This window comes from Saccopteryx bilineata, chromosome 9 (assembly GCF_036850765.1).
Source record: "Saccopteryx bilineata isolate mSacBil1 chromosome 9, mSacBil1_pri_phased_curated, whole genome shotgun sequence".
In the NCBI taxonomy this organism is placed as follows: Eukaryota; Metazoa; Chordata; class Mammalia; order Chiroptera; family Emballonuridae; genus Saccopteryx; species Saccopteryx bilineata.
In genome coordinates, this window is record NC_089498.1 from 17402002 (window position 1) to 17424805 (window position 22804).

Sequence of the window (22804 nt, forward strand, 5' to 3'; positions counted from 1 at the left end):
TCCAAGCTGGTGAGCTTTTGCTCAAACCAGATGAGCCCACGCTCAAGCTGACGACCTCGGGGTCTCGAACCTGGGTCCTCCGCGTCCCAGTCCGACGCTCTATCCACTGCGCCACCGCCTGGTCAGGCACCAGCATCTTGTTTTAATTCACATTTATTTGATTTAGAGTAAGGCTGACCATTTTAAAACATTTTCAGGAAAAAAAAACACCAGCTGATCTGCTCTGCTGCTTCTCTTATCTCAAGGGAGAAATAAGGTTTTTTCCTTCATTTTTTTCTTATAAGATCTTGATTCAAAGAAGCCTTGGGCCCTGGCCGGTTGGCTCAGCGGTTGAGCGTCAGCCTAGCGTGCGGAGGACCTGGGTTCGATTCCCGGCCAGGGCACACAGGAGAAGCGCACATTTGCTTCTCCACCCCTCCGCCGCGCCTTCCTCTCTGTCTCTCTCTTCCCCTCCCGCAGCCAAGGCTCCATTGGAGCAAAGATGGCCCGGGCGCTGGGGATGGCTCTGTGGCCTCTGCCCCAGGCGCTAGAGTGGCTCTGGTCGCAACATGGCGACGCCCAGGATGGGCAGAGCATCGCCCCCTGGTGGGCAGAGCATCGCCCCTGGTGGGCGTGCCGGGTGAATCCCGGTCGGGCGCATGCGGGAGTCTGTCTGACTGTCTCTCCCTGTTTCCAGCTTCAGAAAAATGAAAAAAAAAAAAAAAAAAAGAAGCCTTGGGGCCCTGGCCGGTTGGCTCAGCGGTAGAGCGTCGGCCTAGCGTGCGGAGGACCCGGGTTCGATTCCGGCCAGGGCACACAGGAGAAGCGCCCATTTGCTTCTCCACCCCTCCGCCGCGCTTTCCCTCTCTGTCTCTCTCTTCCCCTCCCGCAGCCAAGGCTCCGTTGGAGCAAAGATGGCCTGGGCGCTGGGGATGGCTCTGTGGCCTCTGCCCCAGGCGCTAGAGTGGCTCTGGTCGCAACATGGCGACGCCCAGGATGGGCAGAGCATCGCCCCCTGGTGGGCAGAGCTTCGCCCCTGGTGGGCGTGCTGGGTGGATCCCGGTCGGGCGCATGCGGGAGTCTGTCTGGCTGTCTCTCCCTGTTTCCAGCTTCAGAAAAATGAAAAAAAAAAAAAAAAAGAAGCCTTGGGCAAGCAGATGGTGTTCTTGAGTTGGCCATCATATATCGGTGACCAAGCTGGTTAAAACCCTTAAACAAAAGTTCCAGCACACACAAAATCCCCAAGGGTACATTTTTACTTTGGAAGTGGCATATGTGTGGTAACTTAGAAAAACCTTGTGGTTTCAGATTTAGTGGAATGATGTAATTCTTCTCAGGAAAGTGTGGTAAGGGCAGCCATCTGTGTGTCTCTAGTAGTTGGCCCAGAGCCTGACATATTGTAGCTACCCATAAATGCCCACAGATTGAGTAATTAAACTGTGTTGCCTCCGTCCTACAGAATGACCCTCTATAACCCCAAATGAACTATCCATACAAAAAAATATTTTGCACTTCTGGACAAAAAAGGGGTGCTGTAATAAATCATAAGTTCCTCATTGGTCCGGTCACTCAAAGGGATAATCACCCTAAAGAAAGCATATAATCATCTAATATTTGCTTTTACCTACCCTCATGGAATCTTTCTCACATTCCCTGACTAGTTTTAAATGCACCAAAGAAATTGCAAAACTGTTATTCTCCGGAGCATTTGAGATTTTTTGTTCCCTGGCATGTGTCATCAGTTTGGGCTCAAATAAACTCTTATAAAAACTCTCTACAGGTTTGTGTGTTCCTACGTTGGCACACCCACTTATTTAGAATCAGAGTTATTTTTAGTTTGAGTCTGACACAGCCCTCTGAAGATCCAGGAAGAGTGATATTGTAAAATCTGACTTACTGGTAGTACTTCCAGAGAAGGCCAAAGGTGAATGGTAGTATAAATATCATACCAGTGGCAAATCTGACAAGTTTTATGACAGACACATCATTGGGTCCAGGTGAGCTGGCCAAGCTCCCCAGGTAAGTCAGTATGTCTTCCTTCTAGAAGACTACATTCTCAAAGTTTTAAGTGGCCTTTTCTGGTTATCTCTTATTTTCCTCTGCCTCCAGGGGAGAGTTATACTTGACTTACCATAGTTAGTAGAAGAGTTCTATTAAAGCCATTTATAAGGAAGAAAGTGGAAACTGGAACCCCATAGTGAAAAGGACTGAAGGAGTCAATATCTGGTGTACTGCTTCTCAGCCTTTCTCAACCTAGAAACCACTAAGCATTTGCAGGACCATCAATGGTCAGGCCAATGTAATTGTCAGTTTGAGATCAGGTGGTCAGTGGGGAGCCAATGAAGACTTTAGAACAGAAATTCGAGTTCTGTAAGGGTCACTGCCTGCTCTGTAGAGGAATGGTGGCTAAAGCCAAGTCGAGATTGGAGGTGCGGAGACCAAATGAAAAGCTTGGGATAGGGTGATAGAGTTGCTGGAGGCAAATGTTTGGATTGGAGAAGCATTTAGTAAATAAAATTAACAGGATTAGGCCCTGGCCAGTTGGCTCACCTGGTGTGTGGAAGTCCCATGTTTGATTTTAGGTCAGGGCACACAGCAGAAGCAACATCTGCTTCTATCTCCTCCCTCTCCCCTTCTCTCTCTCTCTTCCCCTTTCACAGCCATGTCTCAATTGAGTGTGGTGCCTGGACGCTGGGATAGCTCTGTGGAGACTCAGCTCAGGTGCTAAAAATAACTCAGTTACCAGCATCGGCCCAGGCTAGCCCAGGCTGAGGGTTGCTGGTGGATCCCAGTGGGTGTGCATGCAGGAGTCTGTCTCACTATCTCCCCTCCTCTCACTTAAAATAAATAAATAAATAACAGTGTTAGATAACTGAGTGGCAGTGGAATGGGGGTGAAGGAGGTGGAGGAGTAAAGATGACTCCCAGGCTTCTTCCAACTTGGGTCTTTGGGCAGATGTGATCAAAGTAACCATTACTGGGTTAGGGGAGGTGGAGAAGAGCTGGTTTGGCAGAAAAATGAGTTTGAGGCAAGGTGTGTTTAGGGTACAAAAAGGTCTCCCAGTGGGTGACGTCCAGATAGCTGAAAATAAGGGTGCGGTGCTCGACAGAGCGGTCTGGACTGGCCCGCACAGAAATGGAGAGGAAACCAATTATCACTAACAAGAGTAAGGAATTGGAAAGGTTACCGGTTCCGGGTGTGCAGAGTCGGAGGTGTGTAGTGCGATGCTCAGCCGTATCACTGAATGGACCCGTTGCCCTGCTCTCAACCTACTCCGGGTCAGAGCTGGGTAGGGCGGGTAGGAGGTAGGTAGGAAGGAACCGGATTTGGCCTTTCCAGGACCGTCCCTTCTGCCTGCTCTTTCTTTCACCTCAGCTATTGAGCAACTCAACTGTCCATCAAGGACCCGCCTTCGCTGATGAACCAATAAGGGCTGGCGGGAGGACGCTTCCTTCTTGAGTTGCACAAGCGGCATTCCGAGTTGAGGCCCGGTGGCGGCAGGAGCTGTACTTCACGCAGGCGTGGCACCGGCCGGACTGAGCCCGGCTACAGTGGCGCAAGCTGGTGAGAACAGTGCGAAGGTCCGCGGTTGGGAAGGGGACGTGAGCGGCTTACGGACGCTTCTAACCCCACCGGGCCACGCAGGCGCCTGGGCCTCCCACGCCCACGGCATCTGCTCAGGTGATGGGGTGGAGAGCGGAGGTGAGATGAGATGAGGTGAGGTGAGGTGAGGTGAGGGGGCGGGCCCGCAGCCCTCTGGGAAGAGCTGGGCTCACAGCCTTGGTCATCCCACTCGCGCCACGCGCCACGTGGGCTCGCGACTAGCCAAGGACCCTTGCTGCGTACCTGGGCGCTAACTAGCTACTTCAGTCTCCGCAGTAGTCCTGAGAGCTGGGCATCTCAACTGAATCCCCCTGCTTTACAGGCTGGGAAGCTGGGACTTAGGGACTTCACCGCGCCCGCTTTTGAGAGAGATCCGGACTGGGTGGACTCAGGAGGTCACGCTCTTATCCATGAGACCGTGGGTCCAAACTTGAACTTGGGTTCTGTTCATTTCTTTTAGGGACGCGAAATTGTTGGGATCGGGCTGCGGCCCACCGCCAAGCGCGGGGCCTGCTGCCTGGCTTCTGTCCGAGGCCTGGGGCGGAGGGGGGGGGGAGAGGGTCAGGCGTCCTCTGTTTACCTTGACCCGCCGCTCCTTCCCCAAGTTCAATGGGGTGCGCTAGGGGGAGGGGGATGATCCTCAGTTCTGGGAGCTCTTAGATACCCCATAAACTCGGGGAGGGCAGGATTCATAAACGAAACCTGAAAACACGTGGGAAACGTTCTTTCTCCCAGGTCACCCAAGTAAGTAGAAAATAGAGCAGGTTTTTGTTTGTTTATTTGTTTTGTTGTTGTTTTTCAATTGTCTAAGAAAAAACACCACCAAAGGTTGTTGATGGTGCTAGGAAACTGCTTCCTTCGTGCCTTTGCGGAGGCAGATGTGAACCTTTTGGAAATTAGCTTGGCAGTAGGTACACCCTTTGACCTAATTCCTCCTTTGGGAAGTAAGGAAGATAAAACCTAAGTAGGCAAAAGGTTGATGCATAAAGCAGTGCAGTTTAGTGTCTTATGAAAAACAGTGGAAATGACCTGACCTTCATATCCCCAACACTAGAGAATAGTTAAGTAAATTGTGATTGCTTATACCAAAATGGGATATTACATGTCCATGAAATGTAATATCATGAATAAAATGCTCTTAACAAGAAAACTATATTCAAAGTTGTGGTTACAACTATACTGTACAAAAATGTGTGGAGAATGACTGGAGGATAATACACCTAATGATCTGATGTTAGACAGCTAGTGTTAGACCTTGTGTGCTATTGGGCCTTTAAAAATCCACACTTAGCCAATATTTAAGGGCTTGTATGCCAGGTACAGGGCTAGGCCCTGGAGAGCCCCTGGCAAGGCAGCCATGGTTCCTGAATTTATGGAGCTTGCAGACTAGTGAGAAAGCAGGTTTTTATATAAACACTTCTAGTCTGCTGGGAAGAGTGAAATGGGAGACAGACACTGGGCTCTAGCAAGGGAAAAGGTTTGGGAAGGAGAGGAAAAGGGGGCTCCGGGGTCAGCTGTGAGGAATGAGTGGGTTCTGTGGGGAAGCCTACAGTGTCTCTGTAAGAGTGGAGAGTGTGGACAAACCCTGTTTTTCACATTTTCTGGGATGCATTTATGTGTTATAATAGGAGATAGGGAGACTTGCTTAGGTATTTCGAGTTTAGGCAACTCTTAAATAGTTCACCTTAAATCACCTTTGTTCAGAATAGTAGCCAATTGTTTTCAGAAGTCATTATTGAGAAATTAATTTGAAACATTTTATAACTCTTTAATTTTCAGGTTTAAAGCCCTTTTTGCTAAAGGAACACATTTGCTGGTATAGTTTCAGAATGTCAAGTACTGTGACCTACTGGATCTTCAATTCTGCAAGGAACAGCATTGCCACATTCCAAGGGGGTAGGCGTTTCTATTCAAGGTATGTCTCAAGTAGAACTAAAACAAAAAGGGTGCTCTTCTCCTGGGCATCAACCACCCTAAAAAACAATGGCCCATGTGGGGGCTTTGCACTGCCAAAAGCCTACAGACACACATCAACAGAGGAAGATGATTTCCACCTGCAGCTCAGCCCTGAGCAAGTAAATGAAATGCTACGAGCCGGTGAATCAGCCCACAAGATTCTTGACCTCGTCCACGGAGTCCCAAATACGGTGTTGCGGTTTGAGAGCAACCAGCTGGCTGCCAATTCTCCAGTGGAGGACCGGCGGGGTGTAGCCTCCTGCTTGCAGACCAATGGGCTGATGTTTGGCATCTTTGATGGACATGGAGGCCACGCATGCGCACAAGCAGTAAGCGAGAGGCTCTTCTATTATGTGGCAGTGTCGCTGATGTCTCAGCAGACTTTGGAGCAGATGGAGGGAGCAATGGAAAGTATGAAGCCCATGCTGCCCATCCTACAGTGGCTCAAGCACCCTGGGGACAGTATCTATAAGGATGTCACGTCAGTGCACCTTGATCACCTCCGAGTCTACTGGCAGGAGCTGCTTGACCTGCACATGGAAATGGGACTGAACGTTAAGGAAGCATTAGTGTACTCCTTCCAGAGACTGGATTCTGACATCTCCTTGGAAATCCAGGCCCCTCTGGAAGACGAGATGACAAGGAACCTTTCACTCCAGGTTGCTTTCTCTGGGGCAACAGCTTGCATGGCCCATGTCGATGGGGTTCACTTGCATGTGGCAAATGCTGGGGACTGCCGGGCCATCCTTGGTGTCCAGGAGGACAATGGCATGTGGTCTTGTTTGCCCCTCACCCGTGACCACAATGCCTGGAACGAGGCTGAGCTGTCACGGCTAAAGAGGGAACATCCTGAGTCAGAAGACAGGACGATCATCATGGATGACAGGCTCCTGGGTGTCCTCATGCCCTGCAGGGCATTCGGAGATGTCCAGCTGAAGTGGAGTAAAGAGCTGCAACGCAGTGTGCTGGAGAGGGGCTTTGACATCGAGGCTCTCAACATTTACCAGTTCACCCCCCCACACTACTATACTCCACCCTACCTGACTGCTGAGCCTGAGGTCACATACCATAGGCTGAGGCCCCAGGATAAGTTCCTCGTGCTGGCCTCAGACGGCCTGTGGGACGTACTGGACAATGAGAATGTGGTGAGGCTGGTGGTGGAGCACTTAAGTGAAGCAGGTCGGCACAAGCCAGACCTGGCCCAGAGACCCGCCAACCTGGGACTCATGCAAAGCCTGCTGCTGCAGAGGAAAGCCCAGGGGCTTCATGCTGCTGACCAAAATGCAGCCACTCGTCTAATCAGACATGCCATAGGGAGCAATGAGTATGGGGAGATGGAGACAGAGCGGCTGGCCGCGATGCTCACGTTGCCGGAGGACTTGGCGAGGATGTACAGAGATGATATCACTGTCACTGTGGTGTATTTTAACTCAGACTCCATTGGTGCATATTACAAGGGAGGTTAAGAGTCTCTCACCTTATTACCAAAGTTAACTTAAATGTTCTTCTAAGACTGGCTATTCAAACCCTATTGTTAAAAGGGCAGTTGGGTGTAGCTTTCTTAATAATAGACTAATGTGAAAAAAAAGGAAAAAAATGGCCTAAGGTTAAAAACAATAGTAGTGATTTTATGTCTCTGTGTTTTATGGTCACCTGATCTACGCAGAGAGAGCAGAACATAGACACAAAATTAGCTTGGGCTCATGAGGCCGGGCCATTTTATAAAGATACTATTGTTAAACTGTTAGCCTGAGCCTCCAAAGGGTAAATTTAATTGTGATTCTAAGCATTTGAAGAACTTCAGGATCTTCTGAGGTTTTACTACAAGATCTGACAACTTGATAATTCTCCATCCACAATCATGGACTTCTAGACTATGAAGGGAGGTTTCATTTGTGTGTATGTGTGTGTTTAATTACTAAGACCTAGGTTTACAAAGGATATTACAGAACACGTTTCTATGCAATATTCTAACCTTTTTTGTGTGATTACACTTGTGAAAACATTTTGTAGTGCTAATTCTAGTTTTATTTTAGTTTATTTTGAAACTGAGTCCTAAAACTTGCAGACAAGTCTGCAGTCAGCATGCTTGGAATGACCTGTCTTGGTTTTCAGCTGAGGGTGAAAGGGGTTAGGCCTCTGGACCAGCAGAATTTACTTTTGCAACTTCTGGCCCTTTCCACTGGGTCCCACCCCCTGAACCTTTGAGCCATACTAGGAGGTAACTTCTGTCTACGCCTTAACTCCTGACCTTTCCTGCATGAATATTTTCTCCAGGGTTTAAGCCTCTGGGAGTTTAGTCATAGCACTTAACCTTTCTGATTATACCTTGCAAATATTCTTCTGTTAATTCCTACCTTTTCTATGCTGAACCCCTCATTCTGCTGCTTCTAACTGCAAAGAATGCTTCCATTTCAAGTGGTTGCTGGGAAGAAGAAAATGTGATTCTCCTTGTGTCAGATGTTTAAGCAGGACTGGCTTATGCAGTGGATTATAGACTTAAGATTTAGCCTGAGTGGGGAGAGGTGAAACGGGAAGGACGGAGAATAGTCGCTAACGAAGGCTCCTTGTGTGCATCCTAAGATGCCATGGGGAGGAGGCCAGCGGGAGATTTGTCAGAAAGGACACTTGCCCCTAGAACAGGGGTCCCCAAACTTTTTACACAGGGGGCCAGTTCACTGTCCCTCAGACCGTTGGAGGGCCGGACTATAAAAAAAAACTATGAACAAATCCCTATGCACACTGCACATATCTTATTTTAAAGTAAAAAAACAAAACAGGAACAAATACAATATTTAAAATATAGAACAAGTAAATTTAAATCAACAAACTGCCCAGTATTTCAATGGGAACTATGCTCCTCTCACTGACCACCAATGAAAGAGGTGCCCCTTCCGGAAGTGCAGCGGGGGCCGGATAAATGGCCTCAGGGGGCCGCATGTGGCCCGCGGGCCGTAGTTTGGGGACCCCTGCCCTAGAATATGGGATAAATCACATTTGCTACTACTCCTCAGGAACTGGACCATACATAGTATAGGAGTTGGGGCAAAAATAAATGTAACCTGTAATGGCTTCCGTGGATAGCAGAGACTTGTGTCTGTTGGGAAGTTAAACCACTGGATCCTTTTTTGGGAGATGAGTTTCATGTTATGAGTTACAGGGCATGCAAACAACAGGAAATGTGTCCCTAAATGGAAACAAATATAATCCCACAAAACTGACATTTTTATCTTCTTGCACTATATTAGTGGATTCTTCTCATCTCACCCCCTCGTGCCATCTACTGAAAGAAAAATAAATAACTGGAATTGACTTCCTCAGAGGCGGATTAAGGTCAGTTGAGGCCCCTGGCACAGAAGAAAATATTGCGCCCCCTAAATAAAGGAGAGAGGGAAAGTAAAAATGCATGTTAACCATATTTTTAAATAAATAAAAATATTATATACTATTAATGTTAAAATTGCACATATGAAACCAAACTTGGTGTCATTAGAAAAAAGTGTCAAGTTGGGGTTTTGTGGGGCCTTTCAGAAGTCAGGGCCCAGAGCACACGCCCAGTGCACCCACTGTTAAATACACCTTTGGCCCTGGCCGGTTGGCTCAGCGGTAGAGCGTCGGCCTAGCATGCGGAGGACCCGGGTTCGATTCCTGGCCAGGGCACACAGGAGAAGCACCCATTTGCTTCTCCACCCCTCCGCCGCGCTTTCCTCTCTGTCTCTCTCTTCCCCTCCCGCAGCCAAGGCTCCATAGGAGCAAAGATGGCCCGGGCGCTGGGGATGGCTCTGTGGCCTCTACCTCAGGCGCTAGAGTGGCTCTGGTCGCAACATGGCGACGCCCAGGATGGGCAGAGCATCGCCCCCTGGTGGGCAGAGCGTTGCCCCTGGTGGGCGTGCCGGGTGGATCCCGGTCGGGCGCATGCGGGAGTCTGTCTGACTGTCTCGCCCCGTCTCCCCGTTTCCAGCTTCAGAAAAATGAAAAAAAAAAAAAATACACCTCTGGACTACCTAATGTTTTTCCATGTCCCAGTGACATTCATTCAAGTGTTGGTATACATACATATAGCTTGGGATCATTTCCTATACATTTTCCAGTACAACTGTTTAGTGATACAGCTTCATCTAAGAACTTCTCTTGAGCCCTGGCTGGTTGGCTCAGAGCCCTAGAGAGTTGACCTGGCATGTGGAAGTTCAGGGTTCGATTCCCAGCCAGGGCACACAGGAGAAGCATTCATCTGCTTCTCCACCCTTCCCCCTCTCCTTTCTCTCTCTCTCTCTTCCCCTCTCCCAACCAAAGGCTCCATTGGAGCAAAGTTGGCCCGGGTGCTGAGGATGGTTCCATGGCCTCTGCTTCAGGCACTAGAATGACTGGTTGCAACAGAGCAATGCCCCCTAGTGGATTTGCCAGATGGATCCTGGTCAGATGCATGCAGGAGTCTGTCTCTCTGCCTCCCTGCTTCAGAAAAATACAAAACAAAAACAAACTTCTCTTGAATGCTTAAGCCTTCATATTCTGAAGCCATTACTATTCCTTCTAATTTAGATCTTTTTTTTTTTTTTTCTTTTCATTTTTCTGAAGCTGGAAATAGGGAGAGACAGTCAGACAGACTCCCGCATGCGCCCGACCGGGATCCACCCGGCACGCCCACCAGGGGCGAAGCTCTGCCCACCAGGGGGCGATGCTCTGCCCATCCTGGGCGTCGCCATGTTGCGACCAGAGCCACTCTAGCGCCTGGGGCAGAGGCCACAGAGCCATCCCCAGCGCCTGGGCCATCTTTGCTCCTATGGAGCCTTGGCTGCGGGAGGGGACGAGACAGAGAGGAAAGCGCGGCGGAGGGGTGGAGAAGCAAAATGGGCGCTTCTCCTGTGTGCCCTGGCCGGGAATCGAACCCGGGTCCTCCGCACGCTAGGCCGACGCTCTACTGCTGAGCCAACCGGCCAGGGCCCTAATTTAGATCTTAACTCAGAAATAAAATGTGAATCACTACCATTCTGCTCACATGAAAGTTTGTAGCTAGAGCCAAAGACCGACAACCTTTGTTCTTCATGCCCGCTAAACCCTGGCACACCCTCAGGGCATTTACCTGGATTACAGAGTATGAGTCCTGTTTTGGAGCCAGCATGGTCATAAATGTATCTGATTTAGTAACTTGTGGGGCAGCTGAGAAAATGCAGACTCCCCAACTGTATCTGTTTTTTCTCTGCCTAATAGATTTTCTGCTTTCTAATTGGTATACTGAGAAAAGAAAGGCCAGTTTATTGTCTGCCTTTTTTTTTAAGATTTTATTTATTGATTTTAGAGGAGAAAGAGAAGGGGGAAGCAGGAAGCATCAACTTGTAGTAGTTGCTCCTTGTATGTGCCTTGACCAGGCAAGTCCCAGGTTTCAAACTGGCGCTCTCAGCATTCCAGGTCGACACTCTTATCTACTGCGCCACCACAGGTCAGGCTGTCTGCTTTTTTCTACTGTGAACTCCCTCAGCTCTTTCCATGAATGTTACAAGGGGTGTTTCCTGTTTAAACCCCACTGTGTGCCTCCCTGACCACAGTTCTGCTGTCATTGGCCTTCCTGAGACACACGGACTACTGCTTGAGGACACTGGGGTTGAGAGGGGGTTGGTGATACCTGTCAAGTCTTCCAAAGCATTTATCATTCCTATAATAAAGATTTTAATTTTGCAACTTCAAATATGAACTAAAAAATGAGATTTAACGTTTACTATTTTGGTTGTAACTTTTGAATGAAGTATGCTTTGGTGCTTTAAATTACATATTACTTTAGGTAAAAAAAAAAACTTGGGTAATAATTGGCCTAATTTAGGTATTTTATATGTAAATAAAATACATCTCTGCTGATTCTAGGGATTGGTCAAAATGGATAGGAAGATGGTATTAGTTCTAAGTTCAAATTAGTATGTTAGGTCAAGTTACCTAGATTCAGTTTTCTGAAATGTTAATTATAATATTAAAACTAATTTATTATAATGAAGATGTAAACTTTGAGGTATGTTAACATATAAACATTTCTCCCAGAAATATGATTGGCCTAAAAGATCTTTAGTATTGAGCACTGAATAAAGTTCAAATTAGACACAATTGATCTGACTGGTATCTTTTATATATAAGTGTAATATAAACAGTTCAAACTTGAGTTCGGAGAATAATTAATTGTATGGAACAATAAAATGTGTTCAGAATGATCCAGCTTGACTGTTTTGTCCATCGGCTCTTGGTGACCTATATTCATTTGACAATTTGGGAGAAGCCTAAAACCAGAATGTCCTGGAACTGAGCCATCCTAGTTCCATCTTAAAGTGGTTCATTTGTCTCGGAACGTGACTTTCGCATGACTGAACAAGCCCATGTAGCTTTGGAACTAGCATATAAAGGCCGGGGGTACTGCTTGTCCTGCAAGCTGTCATGTGTATCACCTAGTGAAAAACACATTTGGACTACTGTGTGACCATCTCCTGAACAGGCTCGGGTTCTGTTCTTTATGCCTTGAGCACCTAATGTTTACCCTGCTTTCTGGCAAATATTTCTTAATCAAGCATTTACTTAGAAAGATTATTAACCATGTTCTTTAATATTTACTGACATTTTAAAAAAAGATTTTACTTATTGAGAAAGACAGGAAAGGGGAGGAGCGGGAAGCATCGACTCAGTGGTAGTTGCTTCTCAGATGTGCCTTGACCTGGCAAGCCCAGGGTTTTGAACCAGCAACCTCAGCATTCCATGTTGACACTTTATCCACTGCGCCACTACAGGTCAGGCATGACATTTGTATTTTAAGCCATATACCAATGTTCGTATTTAACATTGATTTTCTAACCATTCGAGATACTTAAATGAAACTTATAAATAAAAGAGGCAAAATGGAATTTGGTTTAAATATTCTTAGCTCCTTACAACACTAGATGAGGCCAACCTTTGTTTCACCATCTATCTGGTCATGGAAGATTTTAGAGTCCACTAGAAAAAAAGAGTCTTCCCAAAAGAGAAGTTTTCTATGCAAATTTTTGGTAACGACTGACCACACAGGAAGTCCTTGTTTAGTGTTAACCATGGGGGGGGGGGGCTGAAAAGGAAAAGGAAGTCAAGGCTTTTGTTGTGAGGGTCTCCACACATTCAGTGTCATGGCCTGTCTGGGCCTGTCTGCTGGGATTCTGTATTATTTACTGAGCTTGTTAGGTCTTAAATTTATGTTAGTCTTAAATGCAGAGCCACTGTGGGGGAAAGTCTAGGCATCTACCTAGATAAATCCCACTCTATCTCACCCCCACTAACTCAGCTAGAGCCCGTTGCCTCTGGGGGCATGCAGCTCATAAGGACTATGGCAATGGATGCTTATTAAAATGCAAATACAACATTATTATTAATTATTGTTACTTTCATTAGTCATTAACACTTTGGTGTGGGCTAGGGTAGCTGTATTGGGGATAAAATGGTGGAAAAGGGAGTGTCTGAAGTCTGATTAGGATAACTAGAGGAGATGTTTTCCTCCTTTTTTCTTTTCTCTTTAAACAAGGAAGAGAGTATTTTATTTATTTTTTTTGTGGCAAAGACAGAGAGGGACAGATAGGGACAGACAGACAGGAAGGGAGAGAGATGAGAAGCATCAATTCTTCGTTGTGGCACCTTGGTTTCTCATTTGATTGCTTTCTCATATGTGCCTTGACTGGGAGGCTACAGCAGACCGAGTGACCCCTTGCTCAAGCCAGTGACCTTAGGCTCAAGCTGGTGAGCCTTGCTTAAATCAGATGAGCCTGCGCTCAAGATGGCGACCTCAGGGTTTTGAACCTGGGTCCTCTGCCTCCCAGTCCGACACCCTATCCACTGCACCACTGCCTGGCCAGGTGTTTCCCTCTTTTTAACATGATAAAACAGGCTCAGAGGTTGAGAAACTTGCCCTTGGTACCATGGTAGGGCCAATTTGAGGCAAGTCTATATAGCCCATGAACTTGTGCCAAACCTGGGCTCTCAGAAAGGGATAGTAATGGCAAAACATCTCTTATTGCCCAGTGTTGGCTCAGGGTAATTGGGGATGGGGCAAAGAAGAGCTGAAGAGAAGCTAGATATATTTAACATATACACTTTTAAAATATCCTATCATTTTGAAACATGATAAAAATAGAGGGAATGACCCTGGCTGGTTGGCTCAGTGGTAGAGCATCAGCCTGGCTTGTGGATGTCCCAGGTTAAATTCCCAGTCAGGGCACACAGGAGAAGCAACCACCTGCTTCTCCACCCCTCTTCCTCTCCCTCCTGCTTCTCTCTCTCTCTCTTCCCCTTCCATAGCCATGGCTCAATTGGTTGGAGCACATTGGCCCAGGATGGCTCCATGAAGCCTCCACCTCAGGCACTAAAAGTAGTTCTGTTGTGAGCATGGCCCAAGATAAACAGAGCACTGACCCCAGACAGGAGTTGCCAGGTGGATTCTGGTAGGGTGCATGCGAGAGTCTCTCTCTATCTTCCCTCCTCTCACTTGGAAAAGAAGAAAAAAAATAGAAAATAGTGAGAATTAAATTTTAAAATTAAGCTCTTTAGACTCTAACTAAAGGGGGGAAGCTTACACTGTTCCTTTCACCTCTAGAGTTTTTGTTTTCATTTTACTTGATGCTACTAAATGCCCTTAAGTAGTTCCAGGCTGGGGACCCTCTGAATCACGGGTGGCTGGCACTCCACAAAGCTCCCTCTGGAATGAGTTAGCTTTTACTGAACTTCTGTGGGTCAGGGTGCATTTGCTCCTTTGTCCTCTGACTTAGTCTGCTCCACATGGGAAACCACCTGTCTGGGACGAGCACGTGGGAGTGAAGGGGCCAGAGTGCCAGTTCTGACTTTCGCTGGCAAGGGAACAAGTTGGCTGAACGCATTACTTACCCTTATGCCCTGGAAAAGTGGTCTATAGAGGTACTCTCCAAAGCCAGCTCTACTTCAGGTCTACCTCTCCCTGCCTTTCTGGGATTATGAAAAGCTCTCACTTGCCCAACCCATTCTTCCTGCAGCAGATGAACAGAAGAAATGTCTGCCATGAGCTGCTGCTCTGTCCAGTCAACCCTGCACAAACCTTATGTACCCCAGAGCCAGGCACAGAGCTGGCCAGGGGTGGCCCCTTCCAGCTGGGGCCGATGGGCCCATGATACTGAAACAATGGGGATGGGGAGGGGCCAGTTCAGGGAAAGGAACACAGCAGTAAGTCCGGTCCCACAGGTCTAAGGACAGGCTCCAGGGACACTGTGGACAGAGGGGCAAGAGTTGCAGTGAAGACTGACGGGGAGCCAGCCAGATGTGGCTGGATGGGGAAGAAATAGCCCTTAGGTGGTCTCCAGGAATGCAGAAATGAGCAAGGCCGTGCAGTGACCGCAGAAAGGACTATGGGCATGTCTTGCTCTTCATCAGCATGGAGGTGGGGTGGAGGCAGCACAGAAAGTCCTGCCTCAATCACCCCACTTTTCTGGCAGTGTTGTGACTTAGCGCTGTTGGGAATTTGTTGTTTTTCTCCTCCCCACCATCATCCCTATAACATCAGTTTCAGCCCTATCTTGCTGATTATAGAATGAATGAGAAAGGATGGGTGGGTGGATGGATGGATGGATGGATGGATGGATGGATGGATGATTGAGAAAAGCAAATGAAAAGGAACTAGCCAAAGAGAGAAAGCTCAGAGAAGCAGGAGGGTTCCATGAGTGGTGGCGTGGAAGTAAGAAGGGGAGTGAGAAAAAACTATGGGTATGGATGGGTGGAAATGAAAAATTAACTAAAAAAGGATCACTGAAAAAAGGTGAGGGCCATTGTGTATTCTCACTTGGGACGCAGGACACAGGACCGGCCTAGGTGGTGGGGTGGAGGTGAAGAGTTGGCTCTGTGAGAAGCTGACTGATTTGAGGGGATGACCCTTCCTCTGAAACAAAGCAGTAGAGCGGGTTGGGGACAGAGAATGTCAACAGGACCACATGCTCCTTGGCTTATGAAAGGAAACAGTATCCATGGCTTCACTTGGGGACCCAAGGGCTTTGTGGACCCCTCTCTGTGCTTTGGCATGAAGGGATGGAGGAACTGGGCCTCTTCCGAGCTGTCTGGCGGGTTGGTCGCTATGTCCCAAGGATGTTCTAATGCGAACATGGATGGGAACACTGGGCTGGCACAGGCCCTTTGCCGTGGGAATCTGTAGTAAAGCAACACCAGGCAGGAGGCTGCCTCTAGATGTCGCCATCTGGCCACGTTGGCGTCTGTTACCGCTGGAGTAGAGAAAAGCGGTCCTGAGGTGAGGCGCTGAGGCTCCTGACTGGGTGGAGCAGGGTCTCCCTGGGACTGCAACCTGGAACACCCTCAGGAAGCCCCGCCAGGCCCTGGACATCCCCAGGGTGTGATATGGGGGAAGGACGCTGTCTTGTGATCACTCAGCCCTGCCTTGTGGGGAAGGGGCTGCTGGGGTCCCAAGGTGGGCTACAGGTGGTAGGAGAGTGGCCGCCACCTTTTCCAGTCTCCTTCAATGTGGGTGTCCCTCTCTGTGGACTGCCCCACAACTCTGAACCCTTCACACCCCCACTCCACCCCTCTATCCCTGCAGCCAGTCCCCACAGCAACCCTCCCTGCAGCTCTGGGCTCCATTCCTTCCTGCTCACCTCCTGCCACAGTCCCAAGAATGGTCCAAGCCACCTTTATTCTTCCCCATTCCAAACAACCGCTGCCCTCTCCAGTCAATTCCACGCAGGACAAATCTAACCACGTCACTCTTCTGCTCTGAATCTTTCCCTGGCTTCTCATCACCCTGGGGAGAAAGCTCAGAATCTTCCACTCCAGGTTGTGGGTACTACAGTCACACAGGGATTAAGAAATGAGAAAAGATAAAGAGGTCTTGTCTTCCCCCACTAACTGAAGTCACCTCTTTCAAGAACTGGGTTGGCCCCTTGGCCATCCCAGGGATGGATCCTGGAACTCTCCACATTTTGCTCCTTGTTATGCTTTTGAAGATGACCATCATGCTCCTCCCATCAAGTGGGAGGTCTAATTCTCCTCCTCTTGAATCTGGGTGGGAAGGTTTTAGCAACTTGCTTGTAACCAATAGAATACAATAACCAAATGACACTGGGGACTGACAAAGCTAATGTGCAGCAAAGTCTTGGTAATTGATGACTCTGATAAAGGGTTGTGGTAATTAATTTTATGTGTTTATTTAAAAGGACTGAAGGATGCCTTCTTAGCCTCCAATAATCATGAGTCAATTCCTTGTAATAAATTTCACAATTGTATGAGGCAGTATTATGAACTCATTTTACAGATGGTGAAACTGAGTTTGGAAAGGAAAATTATGTGCTCAAGATCACAAAACTAGTAAATGCAGAGCTGAGTTTTGAACCCTGGTGCTTGACTCCAAAGCTTTCTTTTAGCTTTCACACATTGCTAAGTGACCATTCAATTCTGTTGAACATCTACTCATTTGATTAAAAAAAACAAACCCAAAAAACATTCCCTATCTGCTCTTCAAAAGCCTCGCAGAGCTTGACCTGTGGTGGAGCAGTGGATAAAGCGTCGACCTGGAAAACTGAGGTCGCCAGTTCAAAACCCTGGGCTTGCCTGGTCAAGGCACATATGTGAGTTGATGCTTCCTGCTCCTCCCCCTTCTCTCTCTCTCCCTCTTACCTCCCACCCCTCTCTCCTCTCTGGAAAAAAAAAAAAATTGAATAAAGACTTTAAAAAAACAAAACACTATCATTTAAAAACAAAAAAACCTGGCAGAAAGGAGTGTTGGTTCATGGAAACTTTCTAGTAGATGCTGTTGTTTAAACACTAGGCAGGACCTGAAATTGGATGGACTATGGGTGGGGAGTGTCCCACCCTGAGGCTGGGCCCTCTGCTTGTACCTGGAATGAGGCTGTGTGGATACGACACAGGACATACCCTGTGTGTCCCCAGTCAGCATGGCCGACAGGGCTGCGAGGGCAAGAGCAGGCGGAAGCTAGGGGGTAGTGTTGGTTTCAAGCAGGCAGGCAGGACCAGCAACCGTAGCCTGCCTGCTCCCCTGACCCCATGGCCCTGGGCTGGTCTCTGATCCCCTCTCAGCCCTGAGCCTGGCACCTCTGGCCTGGGGGAGGAGGGCCCAGAACCCATCAGTCACACAATAACACTGGCTTTCCTGCCCAGCACCTGTCAGAATTTCTGAGAGAGAAGCAGGGGGTAGGGGTGGGGGAGAATCAGGCAACTGTACAACTGGATTTGAACAAAAATGGTCATGGCGCTTGTGTTTACAAGAGAGAGAAACTGGACACCACTGACATGTCCTTCCTCCACATGCTGGACAAAGAGATTCTGCTCCATTTAGTGGGGATTTAGCAAGTGATAGTGGAGAAAAAGTGTTGGTGGAAGATCTTTATTATTTTACAGGAAACTGCTAAATGTAAATACTGTAAATGAGGTAGGGTGAAAAATCAGATTTCAAAACAGAATGTGTTCCCCAAGTTACACCCCCCCCCCCAGCCTTCACTCCCCTCCATCAGCTAGCTCCCTGTGACTTCCCCCATTGGCCCGGAGCCAGCCTGCGGGGGAGGGGACCACAACTATATTGGGAAGGGGATGAGATCACCCAAAGGCTGGCAGATTTAGAACCGGGTAACTTTTTCCACCCGTGAGGCTCTAAGAGGCTTCTGCGCTGGCTCCTCCCTTGGAGGGGGCCCTGTTCCTCTTTCCCAGGGGTGGAGATGGTGACCAAAGCCGGAGAAGGCACAGGTGCTGAGCTGAAGTTGAGATAGAATGGCAGAATGGGCCTGGCAGTCTCCAGGACCCAGCTGGGACCCTACAAGAACTTTGCTTCCAGCAGATATGAGTGTCCTGTCACTCCCCAGAGACCTCTGTGGGCAGAGAGTACATTTTGTGGGTGCAGAAATATTCCTAACGGTGGCCCCTTGTGGCAAGCTGAGCTGAATCCCCCTGAGCTGAGCTCTAACACCCTGTTCTTTCCGAGATTCCCATTTGCCAGCCTAGCCTCCCCCTTAGAGGACACCCTCCTGTTTCTGGTCAAACCCAGGAAAGACCCTGGTGGAGGTAGCTATGGAAGGAAGAGGCCTAGGCTGGGAGGGAACTGGGGTCCAACTCTAGCTCCACAAATAACTGAGCTCAGGCCTGACCAGGTGGTGGCGCAGTGGATAGAGCGTTGGACTGGGATGCGGAAGGACCCAGGTTCGAGACCCCGAGGTCGCCAGCTTGAGCGCAGGCTCATCTGGCTTGAGCAAAGAGCTCACCAGCTTGGACCCAAGGTCGCTGGCCCTAGCAGGGAGTTACTCGGTCTGCTGAAGGCCCACGGTCAAGGCACATGTGAGAAAGCAATCAATGAACAACTAAGAAGTCGCAACGCGCAACGAGAAACTGATGATTGATGCTTCTCATCTCTCTCTCTGTTCCTGTCTGTCTGTCCCTGTCTATCTCTGCCTCTGTAAAAAAAAACAACAACAAAAAAAACTGAGCTCAGTTCAGTTCCCACCCTTGACCTCAATACCCATCAGACACCCTCAGAAACGTCACGGTGTGTCCCAGTCCTCTGAGATTTCGCCCAGGCAGTTGTTCAAGACTGGCTACCCTTCCCCACCGCCAACCCTGAGCTGGGTAAGGTGCCATCTCTTCCCAAGTCAGTGTCCATCATGTTGGCTTGTCCATGTTCATCTGGGATGACCCTGAGGGCAAAGGTGGGCTTCAGGGAAAATGCTGGGATGTAGCGGATGAAGAAAAGGGATTGTCCAAGGAAGGGGTGAGAGGTCAGAAGAGTATGAACAGTGTGCCCAGCACTGTTCTGTACCAGGGCCTCTAGGGGGCCTTGGAGGTTCTGGCCCCTCACACTCCACAGCAAACAGCAGGAGAATAAGCTGTGGGCACTGTGTCCTGAACTTTGCAGGCGAGAAGCAAGAGCTGGGCAGAACCAGAATGAGCAGGAACATCCCCTCCTTAGCCTGACCCTGAGCGGCAGGGCAGGGAATGGAATTCTCCAGCTGGATGGAGTTGTTCCTGGAAAATCCCCACAAGCCCTTCCAGAAACGTGCTTTTGTGCCTGACTCTGGCTCCCTCACGTTGGAAGGGAGGGGGCTTTTGGCCACTGGGCTATGCAGGCAAGGCCTCTGCCTTCCCTGGCCCGGTGGGCCTGCACTCTGGGGCAGCCGAAGTGGAGATTTACACATCTGAGCACCTTGGTTCACACATTCACACATATGTCAGCTTCATAGAGCTCTCTGAGCCACCCTGAGAGGCATTGATCAAGGTCCCCACCATTTGAGAAAGAGGTGATGCCCCAGGTCACACAGCTGAGTCGCGATTCTAGGCCCACCCATTGAAGGTTAGCCAGCATGTGGCTGTGGTCCTCCCACACCAGTCAGGTTTCTTGAAAGGCCAGGGTGAGCCTGCAGCTAAGGATGCCACTTCAGCTCAGTCCCACTTGACTGAGAGCCTGTCCTGGCCCCATGCCTGCTGCTCTCAGAATAACCCTGGTGGTTCTGGGCACAAATCTCCGACCATCACCTGGGACCTATTTTTGCTCTTCGGGTAAGAAGGAAGTCTCACCTTGTGCAGTAACCACTTGGGGCAAAGGTGGAGCATGTGACCCCACCCCCCACCCAAGCTGATCTTGCTGTCCTGCTGGGAAATGACCCCAGCAGGGAAGGGGAAGGCCTGGCTCACCACTCTACCCTTCTCTCCCTGCTGCACCACTTCCCCGAATCTGGCTTTCTGCTCCATCCTCAGTTCTTGGCAGCCCGTACCCTTCCTCCGTCCCCAACACTCTGACCAGAAAGCCAAGAGCATTTTTATTTGTCCTCATGATCCATTGCTGAATCTTACATACCTGCACAGCCAGAAAGTGTCTCTTACGAGAAGCTGTGGAAACAAGCCCATTTCCTTAGGTTCTAGCCAAAAGGTTCTAGAATCCAGGTGCAGGGCCACCTGGGGATCCAACATCTAGAACTTGACTTTCAGAATCTGGAGCCCTGGAATCCTATGGGGCCATGGTTGATGGCATTTGAGGAGATGACAGAGCTGTGGGCATACCACAGACAATTGGGAAGATCAAATACAATCTCAGAGGTCATGACACCCAAAGGCCATTTATAGAGGGGTGAGTGAGCCCAAGGGGCGGAGCCCAGATGTGCATAGTTTTGAAGGGGCTTCTTTCATCTGAGGTCTGGTGTGTGATGGGGAGGAGTATTGTGTCTTTAAGTCAGCAATGTAAGATAAATGCATAGAAAAAAAGACTGGAAGGAAAACCTGATAAAAACATTACTGCAACAACAAAAACAAGAATGGCTGTAGCTGTAATGACAGTAATAGTAATAGCTATTCCTAATTTTCCAGGACCCATTACCTTGTGCCAGCCCCTGTGCTAAGTAAGGGCTTTGCTTGTATAATCTCAGTTAATCCTCACAGTGTGCTCTCTTTTAGTGGCGGTGGCCAGTGGCCTGGGGGGGGGGGTGAGCTCTATAAATGAGGGTGGTTTTGCCAGGTCTGCAGATTCCCTGGAGGACAGATGAGCTCCCAGGACCAATGCACAGGGGATGCTGCGCTCTCCCCACCAGCAGCGCTGGGCGTAAGAGGGCATGGCTGGCCCCTGCGGAGATGCCTTTGGGGAGCCAGCCAGGCCCACTGAGCTGACCTGGGCCCCCACTTGGCTCTACTCCTCTAGGCGTTGGGGCTCAAAATAGCTGCCGTTTGAGAGCTGACAATCAAAGGGCAGCTAAAAAAAGTTCCCTCAGTCTGGGCTCTGTCGGACGCGGCTCATAGGGCCTATTTTGGGGGAGAGGGTGCCGACGTGCCAACGGAAAATCCACCGGGAGGGAGTCTCCAAGGTGGGGGACCCATGTGTCTCCCTCTCCCTATTCTGCTCCCACTCCTGAGCGCACACATGGGTATGCATACATGTACGCACATGCGCGCATACACACACACACACACACACACACACACACACACACACACACATACACTGCAGCCCATAGTGCCCCCTTTAGGACTGTTGGACTTTGCCATCCCTACAATAGCCCAAGAAAGGGATGAGGAAACTGAAGCTCAGAGAGAAGTGACTTACCCAAGGTCACGTAGCCTGGAAGTTGGCATGACAGTGGCCAGCCTGAGCCTCCATGGCTCACACACAGTACAATGTTCTCCCCATAGAGGTGCAACCCCTGCTTAGGGGCTTCTGGGGCATCAAAAGCTCAGAGGTGGTGCATTCTGCGTTGGACTGGGAAGGAAGCTAAGGATGACTGGAGGGTCTTGATGACCACATGGGAAGAAATCTCACTGGAAACCCCCAGGCCATTTCTGATGGGACCTTGGCTGGCTGTAGGAGAGGCCACTGTGCAGGGCCTTGTCCTGGGTGATCCCCTCCTCCCACCCTCTTCCTGTGACCACCCTACCTTCCCCCTACCCAGGCCTCCAGAGCCTGGCAGCCCCTGCCAAGTTTCCAGGGAATGTGTCAGATAAAGGGCTGGTACTCATGACTCCCTCCCACCCAGCCACTATCTCTGACCCTGCTGCCATCACCAAGTAGGTAAGAATAGCAACAGTCCCGGTGAGTGAGCATGCACACAGGGACAACATAGCAACGTCTTCAGGCAGCCAGCACCGGCCGTCAGATTAGGGACAAGTCTCCAGGTACCCCTCCCCATCAGTCCCAGCCCCGTCGGGTTTCCCCACTGTCCTGGGCCTAAAGCCTCACAACAGCTTATGATAAAGCACCAAGCTTCATCTTCTATCCCTGCTGCCTCATCAGTTGGGATGCAGAGGGGAGCACAGCAGTTTGTTGATCCTAGCCTGAGGCCTGAGCCCTGAGCCCTGCCCTCCACTGAGGAGCTGTGTGACTTCGAGCTGGACACTGTCCTGCTCTGGGCCCATACCAGAGGAAGATGGCACAGCAGCTCCCTGAAGCATAGGAAACTGTCAGTAAGGCCTCCCCTAGGGTAGGGCCCCTCGTTGTCCTGGTAACCACGCACTGACCTGGCTACAGAATGCTCCTGTGAACTCTGACCTTTTGACTTCCTGGTCAGGGGAGATGATGATGGGGTAGAGGTGTGGGAATCCCTGGGATATGATCATGTGGAGGCATGTTGTGGCTGAGACCCCTCTGAGTCTCCCTGTGACACTCCTGCAGGTGTGCTCCATTGTGTCGCCTAAGTGTGTGAGGGTGGCTGCATCACTCGAGGGAAGTAGCTGTTGTCATGGAACCCAGAGTGAACGTCACTGTGACATAGGAAGTGAGGAGATCGAGTCTTTGTTCAAGTTTCTGAGTCACTGTGACATC

The 22804-nt window shown here is 49.3% G+C and overlaps 1 protein-coding gene and 1 long non-coding RNA gene across 6 annotated transcripts; one reads left to right on the top strand and one right to left on the bottom strand.

Moving 5' to 3' along the window:
• Window positions 1-3447: 3447 nt before the first annotated feature.
• Window positions 3448-7543, top strand: PDP2 (pyruvate dehydrogenase phosphatase catalytic subunit 2). 5 transcript variants are annotated; one of them, XM_066242309.1, is made up of 2 exons: window positions 3448-3543; window positions 5362-7543. In XM_066242309.1, the coding sequence occupies exon 2, from the start codon at window positions 5412-5414 to the stop codon at window positions 7002-7004; it is 1593 nt and encodes a 530-aa protein (XP_066098406.1). In that variant the 5' UTR covers window positions 3448-3543; window positions 5362-5411; the 3' UTR covers window positions 7005-7543. The 5 variants fall into 5 exon arrangements, with proteins under 5 accessions (XP_066098406.1, XP_066098410.1, XP_066098409.1 ...); XM_066242313.1 differs by having other exon boundaries at window positions 3454-3543; window positions 5405-7543; XM_066242312.1 differs by having other exon boundaries at window positions 3456-3560.
• Window positions 7544-8173: 630 nt separating this feature from the next.
• LOC136312641 (uncharacterized) lies at window positions 8174-12091 on the bottom strand. Its single transcript, XR_010727032.1, has 2 exons — window positions 9532-12091; window positions 8174-9117 (listed from the first exon to the last, which is right to left on the bottom strand). It is a non-coding gene; the product is annotated as an uncharacterized lncRNA (long non-coding RNA).
• Window positions 12092-22804: the final 10713 nt, after the last annotated feature.

Coding starts and splice junctions, on each gene's coding strand:
- PDP2 (XM_066242309.1), top strand. CDS start 5,412: ATGTCAAGTACTGTGACCTACTGGATCTTCAATTCTGCAAGGAACAGC.